This window comes from Arabidopsis lyrata (genome assembly GCF_000004255.2).
Source record: "Arabidopsis lyrata subsp. lyrata unplaced genomic scaffold ARALYscaffold_9, whole genome shotgun sequence".
NCBI classification, from domain to species: Eukaryota; Viridiplantae; Streptophyta; class Magnoliopsida; order Brassicales; family Brassicaceae; genus Arabidopsis; species Arabidopsis lyrata.
Window position 1 is genome coordinate 869,103 of NW_003302547.1, and position 10,177 is coordinate 879,279.

At 37.7% G+C, this 10,177-nt stretch overlaps 1 protein-coding gene and 1 pseudogene across 1 annotated transcript; one reads left to right on the plus strand and one right to left on the minus strand.

Annotated features, from left to right (window-relative positions):
- Positions 1–445: 445 nt before the first annotated feature.
- On the minus strand, positions 446–2,043 carry LOC9299247 (BSD domain-containing protein 1). The gene has a single exon (XM_021020519.1). It carries the CDS (start codon positions 1,669–1,671, stop codon positions 655–657), a length of 1,017 nt encoding a protein of 338 aa, XP_020876178.1. The 5' UTR covers positions 1,672–2,043; the 3' UTR covers positions 446–654.
- Positions 2,044–8,202: 6,159 nt separating this feature from the next.
- On the plus strand, positions 8,203–10,093 carry LOC9299348 (annotated as a pseudogene).
- The last annotated feature ends 84 nt before the right edge of the window (positions 10,094–10,177 follow it).

A 10,177-nucleotide genomic window follows, 5' to 3' on the forward strand; every position in this document is an offset into this window, starting at 1 on the left:
ATGTATGTGATCAGTCGCTGCAGTGTCACGGACCAGTCAGGATTAGGTGCAGCCTGAAGCAAATTACCAGCAACCTCCATCCAGACCATGTATGTATACAGACAGGCAAAGAATAGGTGATCGCGGGACTCATCTGGCTCATCACAGAGCTAGCAAGGCTGGTAAACATCAATCAAACGGCCCATGGGAGTCCATTTGTCAAATCAGAAATATGTGTTACGGCCATTACAGATTCTGTGGCGTGTAAACTCCACAGCTAGTGAACAGATTTTCATTGTACACAAGTTTTAAGTTTTGGTTCTAAAATTTTGCGTAAAGAATATGAAATATCTGCCCCTATGTGGTGGCTGCAGTCTCCAAGGCTCCAACCACAGCCTTGTTCCCTGACATTCGCAATCGCTACAACACCTAAGATTAGCTCTTCTTGTTACTCAAAATATTGATGCAGAGAAAAGATTTAAGATGTTAAATTGGTTTTTTCCTAGAATTGCATTGTCTTTTGAATTGTGGCATATCTAGTGTAATTAAAAACATTCGATTTAATTCACTAGAGCATAGTACTATACAAATTGAAGAATTGTATATGTATTGATCACACTTAATAACTGTGATCACACTAAATCTTGCCTTTTCTATAAGGCAAGTATACTCTATCTATTGTTGATGAACAGAGTCATCATCTTCATCTTCAATATCCCAAGATAAATCCTCTTCTTTCTCTACCGCTACACTAACCCGTCTTCGCCAACCCGATCTCTCCACAATCCCTTGACCAACCTCCAAACTCCTCTCCTCATTGCTTCTGACATGTTCCTCCATCTTATCCCACCCAAGATCTTCAACTTCAGGTAACGATGGCTGTGTCGAAATCACCGAATAATCACTGTCCTTAGACGAAACCTCTCTGCTCTCTACCTTCTCCTCCTCCAATACCACATTCTCTGAACCAATCTCACTGTCTTTCTCATCAAGCTCCCAGCTCAAATCTTCATCTTCTTCACCAGAAATAGCTCTCTTCAGAAGCTTAACTCTAGCTTCTTCTACTTGCTCAAGCTTATTAACTTTATAAAAATACCTCCTCCAGAAAGTCTCAGCATCAACTTCAACAGGAACAATCTCCTCATACATCTCTTTAACAACTTTGTTTCCATTAATTAAATCAACAATCCCATTCCTTTTCTCCTCTAACTTAAACCCTAAACTCCAATTCTCGAAATCACTTAAATCGTCAGGTTCTCTGACAAACGTTCCTTTATCAGATTGCATCGCAAGTAACATCATCTCAAAACGACTATAGGGTTTCACAGAAAAACCCTGATTTGTACGGTCACGATCCGGTTTTAGAGATTCCTTACCATGAGAAATAATCTTAGCCGTTGATTTCCACACGGAGGCGCCGATATCGTCGATAACTTGACCAACCGATTCGAGAGATTCCGAAGCGACGGCGGCTCCGATCTCGAGAGAATCAGGTAATCTCGAAGCTACTCGTCGGATTATTGAGGTTTCTTTCTTCAATTCGGATCCGAATTCCTCGAAATCGCGACGGTAGGATCCGATTACAGATTCGGATTTTGTCGCTAGGGTTTTGATTAGATTACCGAAACTCCATGAAGATGAATTTGTGGGTTCATCGATAGGTGAATCGGATTGTTGTTGATGATGATCCATGAAGAAGAAGGAAGCTAGGGTTTTTGAGGAAGTTGAATTTCGTACGAAAACTAGATTCGGACTTTGTATAAATAGCAATGAATCGATGTCGATGTTACGGTTCTGGTTTAAAAGTCATAGAAACCGATGTCGGTGTGTTTTGTATGAAATTGAACATTTAATGTTATCGGGTAAGTTAACCGAGTAATAAATGGAAATGTGTACCAAACCGGTTTAAATTATTTCAGAACTTTGCCTTTTGTTTTTTACTTGCGTCGCTTAATATATATAGCTTTAGCTTGGGGTTCTCTAGGTCTCTCTATCAGCAATCATGAATTCAGATTCTATCCCGGTTGATCTCATTATCGAGATATTGTTAAGATTGCCTGCAATGTCAATAGCGAGGTTTCGTTGCGTACTTGCGTGTCGAAGCTATGGTTATCAATACTTAGTCGTCCATGTTTTACGGAGTTGTTCTTGACTAGGTCATTGACTCGGCCTAGTATCTTATTTGCCATAGAAGGAGACGGTTGGTGGAGCATATTCTCGTTGCCTCAGCGTTTGATGAGTCCAAAGGAGAAGTCGTCGTCGTCTATGTTGAGAAACAGGAATGGTCGAAATATGCTTACACTTTGTGGGATGATAAATTCTTAGTTGATGACGACTTTGGTGACAAGTATCCTTCTGTCGTTGTCGTTGGAGTGACTAGTATGGGTGAAATTATTTTGTCGACGGGCGATTATACAATTGACCAACCATTTTATGTTTTCTACTTCAAACCCGAAAAGAACACTCTCCAACGTGTTGCATTCCAAGGTTTTGGAGCATGTGACCAACATAAAGCGTTTACGAAACATAGATTTTACACCTTTGTAAACCACGTTGAGGATCTTAATGTTAACGATGCAAAGATACTCAACTCAAGCATCTATGCTCCATATGTGAAGAAAGAAGAAGATGAAGAAGAATCACAAGGAGAAGAAGATAGAGACAATCATTGAAGTTAGGTAAAAGCAATTGGCATTTCAATTTGTTCTTTTATGTACTTTTTTTTTTGTAATTATTGTAATAAATCAAGTTTTGTTATTAAAATTCAATCTCTCTTCAGCTCTAAATCACGTTTTTATCACCAACTCTAACATCCTAGATTATTCTAGAACATTTACTATATCCATTATCTCCACTGTTACAATCAAGTTTAATGGTACTGAAAATTTTCAAGCCATCTCTGTGAAGACCATTGATATTCTCTTATCTCACTACTCAAGCTGGTTTAAAAAATTGCAACATAGCGAATACAGTAACATATGTTGCAATTTTGATTCTTTACATTAACAATGATTTATATTTACTGCCTTTTTGATGGAGATGAGCTCTTCTTTTCATTCTTTGGGGGTCTTTGACTTGAGATATCAGGGAACCTATCATACATGGACAAAATAATCAGCCTTATAATCCCATAACAAAAAAAGTTAGACAGAATGCTAGTGAATCATTGTTGGTTGACTTTGTTCCCTGAGCGTTTTGCTTCTTTTCTAGAATTCAGTGGCTAATGGAAGGGGATCAGAACACAGCCTTATAATCCCATAACAAAAAAAGCTAGAGAGGCTCATAACAAGTGGAGTTACCTAAGACAAATAGAGGAAGCCTATTTTAAGCATAATTCAATGGCTAATGGAAGGGGATTAGAACACAACCCTCTTTCCATAGATGTGCACACAAGTCAGAAAACTCCATCAGGTCCTTAATCATGTCGAATGGTGAACTGGAAACTGATCCGGTAAGGATATGAGTATAATGGCCATTAGCCATTTCAAGAATATCCGAGGCCCTGATACTCTTCCTTTTAACCTGGTTCATTGATCTAAACACAGAGAGGTGCAGCAATGAGATGAAACTATCCATGATCGTGTAACTCCATCTTCAGAGGAAATTCATAGGATGTTAATGAAGTTAAACAAAAATAAGTCTCTTGGGCCAGATGGACTAAGTTCAGGTTTTTTCAAAGCTTCTTGGACAGTTTTCTACCTCAAGCAGCCAATGCAATATGTTATGTCTTGTCACTTGTGAAGTCACAAACCATAAGATAAAATAGTAATATGTTATGCCGGATAAGTCACAAACCATAAGATACAATAGTAGTAGAGAAAAGCATACACGATATGAAATGCCTTAGAGAAGAAGAACAGGAGGTATGTAGTCTTCCTCTTCTTCTTCCTCTTTAGAAGTCTTGTCTTGTCTTGTTCAAGTCCTCTGTTTCTTGCATTCTCGCTCTAATTGCTTCTTCGAGGCCTCATTCCTAGGTTTGTCATCATCTTCTTCTTCTCCTTCTCCTTCTCCTTCTCCTTCTTCTTCTTCTTCTTCTTCTTCTTTAGTCACCTCATTCCTAGGTTTGTGTTTGAGATGCGGGAGGAAATTTTCAAAGCCATAGCCAGTAGAAAAGCATACTTCACAAGACCAACCGGGGTCCTCATCAAGGTGTCCTGAATCCACTCCACCTGCCAATAGAAACCTTTCCCAGACAGAGCCTTCTATAGGATTGGCGACGATTGGAAACACCTCATCCGATTGTAGTTCCCGAATAACGGGAACTCGGTTCCTCTCTAGCATGTCAAGATATGAAACGAAGCTCCTCTCACCAGATATGAGCATTAAATTATCCCTAGGAGGTTTACTTAGCGAACAGGTGATCTTCATTTCAACGCCAAAACATTTGGTTCGGACGTTACAAAGAGAGACTCCGGAGGAATAGACCGCTTGTAGGACCCCGGTAGAGACGTCTGTTAGTATGCCAATGCCAGTGATGAAGACACGACCAGAGTAGCCTAATTTCCTCAACGCCCGTTCAATACACGGGCCAACCCGACCACCATCATAGCCATAAGGAAGCGGACAGGTGTTCAGGTCCCAAAAGACCCGTGTTGCAGCATTATTCGTCGTCCTCATCATTCTAAACTTCAAACCTTGCTTATTATCGAATCTGGAACGATTCAGAGAAATAGATGGAGCCACGGAGAGAGAGAGAGAGAGAGAGGGAGAGAGTGGGGAACAAGGTCGCCGCCGTAATCGATTCGATCTCAAAAAAAAAATTAAAAAAAAAACTTTCTTGAGGTTATGCAAGGCGAGATCTTTGGCAACCTGTAAAACTAGAAGCGGCTAGGGTTTTAGAATGAATTCTAATACAATGACTTTAACTTGAAGACCAAGTTATACGTTTCCGAATCTTTCTAAAATATATTTCTAAGATTTATCTCTAGAATAAGGAAATACAAAATATATACAGTATAGCCGCTTCTGTCATTGTATTTGTGTGTTCATGATTTGAAAAAATCTCTTAATCATATATGGTATTAAAATATCTTAATAATATTATTAAACCATAAACTCTAACATGATGCTTCGCCAATCTCTATTCCTTGCCGGGAGGGCAATCTTGTTATTGGTTTATTAATTTATAAATCTATATAGGATTTGAAAATTTTATTAATTATGAAATCAATATATATGGATTTTGAAATAATATGTGTTTATCCATGGATTTGAATCATTCTATTTTTCTCTTTCAATTCCATTCAAATTCATTTAAAACATAATTTGGATTCTCAAATCCAAAAACAAATGACTAAACGAATAACATAGGATTTTAATTAGTATTTATAAATCATAGAACCAATAACACATGATTTTAATTAGGATTTTAAAAACTAATTGGGTTTTCATAGAGAAGGTTTTCATAGAGAATGAATGGATTTTCATAGAGAAGGTTTTAAGAAAATTGGGTTTCTGTGAAAAATAGATTAAATGGATAATGTGGTGTATTACAACGGTCCAATATAGAGTTCTCCTTAATGGACAACCTAAAGGACTAATAATACCAGAGAGGGGTTTACGACAAGGAGACCCGCTCTCTCCTTATTTATTCATCCTATGCACAAAAGTGCTAATTGCGAACATTCGAAAAGCTGAACGGGAAAAATTAATTACAGGTATCAAAGTAGATAATGCAAGTCCTTCGGTTTCACATCTGTTATTTGCGGATGATAGCTTGTTTTTTTGCAAGGCTAATAAAGACCAGTGTGGGGTAATTTTAGGGATTTTAAAGAAGTATGAAGCGGTCTCGGGACAGCAGATTAATTTTTTAAAATCCTCGATTCAGTTTGGACATAAGGTAGATGATGAAATTAAGGAAGAAATCAAATCTACCTTAGGTATTACTAATATCGGTGGAATGGGTTCTTATCTTGGATTGCCGGAGAGTTTGGGGGGCTCGAAGACAAAAATCTTCTCTTTTGTCAGAGATAGACTACAAACAAGGATTAACGGATGGTCGGCAAAATTTTTATCAAAAGGGGGAAAAGAAGTGATGATAAAATCGGTAGCTGCAGCATTACCAACCTATGTTATGTCATGCTTCAGATTGCCAAAAACAATCACTTCTAAACTTACTAGTGCGGTTGCTAATTTTTGGTGGAGCTCAAATGGTGATTCTAGAGGTATGCATTGGATGGCTTGGAATAAATTGTGCAATAGCAAATCGGAAGGGGGATTAGGATTTCGGAACGTTGACGATTTTAATTCAGCTTTACTAGCAAAACAATTATGGCGGTTGATCACGGTTCCGGACTCTCTTTTCGCAAAGGTGTTTAAAGGACGGTATTTTAGGAAATCTAATCCTTTGGAAAATATAAAATCATATTCTCCATCATATGGATGGCGGAGTATATGTTCAGCTAGATCTCTGGTTAATAAAGGACTTATTAAAAGAGTCGGATCTGGGACATCCATCTCGGTTTGGGACGATCCCTGGATTCCAGCTCAATTCCCGAGACCAGCAAAAAGTAATGGTTCAGTTGCTGACCCATCTTTAAAAGTTAACGATCTTATAGATAGTCGATCGAATTTTTGGAATATTGATCTCTTAAAAGCGATCTTTGATCCAGAAGATGTCGCACTAGTAAGCGCCATACATGTGGGTGTGCCAACAAAGGAAGATTCTTTGGGTTGGCATTTTACAAAATCCGGAAAATATACAGTCAAATCGGGATATCATATCATACGGATAGAAAAGTCGGAGACCAATTTACCTGTTTTTGGCCCTGACATCAACCTACTAAAAGCACATTCTTGGAAAGTACAGTGTCCACCTAAGATACGCCATTTCTTGTGGCAAATCTTAACGGGTTGTGTACCGGTTACGGAAAATTTGCGAAAAAGAGGAATTGATTGTGACACGGGATGTGCCAGATGTGGCGCAGTAGAGGAAACAGTCAATCATACACTTTTTCAGTGCCACCCTGCACGGCAGATTTGGGCGCTTTCAAAGATTCCTACGGCTGTAGAGATTTTTCCTACAGAATCTAATTTTGCGAATTTGGATCATTTGTTTTGGAGAATACCTTCAGAATTTGATTCATCAGCCTTCCCATGGATTATTTGGTATATTTGGAAAGCAAGGAATGAAAAGATATTTGAAAATATAGATAAAGACCCAATAGAGGTATTACGATTAGCGGAAAAAGAGGCACAATTGTGGCAATCAGCTCAAATTGAGCTCCTTAATGAAAATCATGGTTCTATGGACTTGGTGACTCGAACTCGAGTGAGAGATGCTTTACTTGAGTCGAATTATTCAGGATACCGTTGTTTTGTGGATGGATCATGGAAAGAAAGTGATAAGTTTTCTGGTACAGGATGGTTCTGTACATCGTCAAATGGAGAACCGCCAACCATGGGAGCTGCGAACCTCCGTAGAAGTTTATCTCCACTACATGCCGAAGTCGAAACCCTTCTCTGGGCAATGAAGTGTATGATTGGTGCAGATCATCAAGAGGTAGCGTTCTTTACAGACTGTTCAGACCTGGTGAAGATGGTGTCTTCTCCAACCGAATGGCCGGCGTTTTCAGTGTATCTGGAGGAATTTCAGACCGACTAGGAGGAGTTTTCAACTTTTTCTTTATCTTTAATTTCTCGTAGGGCTAATGTTAAAGCGGATAATCTGGCACGAAAAGTTCGTACAGAACCGCTTCATATCACCTATGTAAACAACATTCCTCAGGAATGACTCTTTTGAGCTTTAATTAATTTCGGATGACAAAAAAAAAAATAATTTTTGTTGTTTGGATTTCTAATTCCTTATAAATCCACAAACCAATAACCCCTCCTAAATATGGGTGATTATCATAGTCATGACAATCAATAACATGATGCTACACTCTTACTAAATATTTTACCAAACATCTTCTAAGAAATAATCTAATAAAGCTCACCAAAAAAAAAGAAATAATCTAATAAATGTTGACACAAAAAAAGAAAAAAGCTTTTACCTAAAAAAGAAGTCGATGTACCATTTGATCTACGAAAGCAAATTAAATTAGTTTATAATTATTATTCCATGTATCAACCAAGAATACGACCAAATAATATGGATATATGCTATAATAATGGGATGATATCATAAGAAAATTTAATTTTTATCATTTACTTGAGATAGGATATTAATGTTATCGGTATTTTTTGACAAAAAGAAAAATGTTATCGGTATTAACCAAGTAATAATTGGAAATATGAACCAAACCAATGAAACCCTTTAGTATAAAGACAAGAGATATCACGTGTCTGGTTCATATTCAGAACTCTGCGTTTTTACTTTCGTCTCTTGCTAGGGTTTCTCGACGTCTTAATACATGGTTTAACATATCACTCTCCGTCCGAATCTGATCAGCAACAATGAATTCAGATTCCATCCCAATTGATCTCATTACCGAGATATGTTCGAGATTGCCGGCAAAGTCAATCGCGAGGTTTCGTTGCGTGTCGAAGCTATGGTCATCAATACTTCGTCGTCCATATTTTACCGAGTTGTTCCTGACAAGATCATCGGCTAAGCTGCGTATCTTATTTGCTATCGAAGGAGACCGTTGGTGTAGCGGTTGGTGGAGCTTATTCTCGTTGCCTCAGACTCTAATGAGTCCATATGATGAGTCGTCATCGTCTCTTGTAACCGCCAAATTTAATATGGATTTCCCTCCAGATCCCAATATGCAGATCGATCCAAGTAGAGACAAAAAATTTTCATGTGGCTATGCCTCTGGTTTGATCTATTTCTATAGTATGTGGATCAATTTAAAGGATGATTACGATGAAGGGCCTGTGATATGTAACCCTAATACAGGTCAATATGCAATATTGCCTTCTCTAGAAAGGGGTGTAGAAAGGTTTGAAAAAGCGTTTAGTTTTTTCGGGTTTGATCCGATTGACAAGCAATATAAGGTATTGAAGCCTCATCAAGGTTGTGGTGGCAGTCATAAAATTGTTACATTAGGGAATGGTAAGGAGGTATGGGAAAATTGTCATAAAATTGTTACCTCATCAACCTTATGATCAAGGTTGTTGTTGTGACCATAAAATTGTGACATTAGGGACTGGGAAAATGAGGTGGAGGACGATCAAATGTCCCTTACCTCATGATCCTGTGAGTGAAGGGATATGCATTAATGGTGTTTTGTATTACTTAGGTGATTATCAAAACTATGGTAGGTCTGATGTGGTGGATTATGAATCATTGGATTATGTGCTAGTTTGCTTTGATGTTAGGTTCGAGAAATTCAAGTTTATTTATGGTCTAAAAAGCCTTTGTAAATTGATAAACTATAAGGGTAAATTATGTGTGATTTAATTGGAGGATAATCACATTGGTTGGAAGGATCATGTAGACGCCATTGAATTGAATGTGTGGATTCTAGAGGATGATGATAAACAGGAATGGTCGAAATATACTTACGCTTTGTGGGATGATAAATTCTTCGTTGATGACGAAAAATATGCTCCTGTTGTTGTCGTTGGAGTGACTAGTACGGGTGAAATTATTTTATCAATGGGCTATTATACATCTGACCAGCCGTTTTATGTGTTCTACTTCAATCCCAAAAAGAACACTATCCAACGTGTTGAAATCCGAGGTCTTGAAGAATGTGACTATGATCATTTACGAAACAAGGTTTACACCTTTGTAGACCACGTAGAAGATCTTAATGTTAACGATTCGAAGCTACTCAATTCAAGCATCTATGCTCCATATGTGAAGACAAAAGAAGAAGAGAAAGACGAAGAATAATTAGAAGGAGAAGAAGATAGAGACGATCATTGGAGTTGGGTAAAAGCAATGGGCATTTCAATTTGTGCTTGTATGTACCTTTTTTATAATAATTGTAATAAATCAAGTTATATTTTTTAAATTCAATCTCTCTTCAGTTCTAAATCCCACCAACTTTACCATCCCATATTGTTTCAGGACTTTGCTTATTTGTACGAACATTTACTACATATATCCATCATCTCCATTGTTACAATCAAGTGTAATGGCATTGAAAAGTTTCAAGCCATCACTTTAAAGACTATTGTTATTCTCTTATCGAATACAGTAACGACTTACATGTCAATTTGATCATTACGTAGTAACCAAGCTAGTAGGGCTGTTGTATCATATATACCAGGATAACTTTGTTTGTGGCAATGAAATAAAAATGTA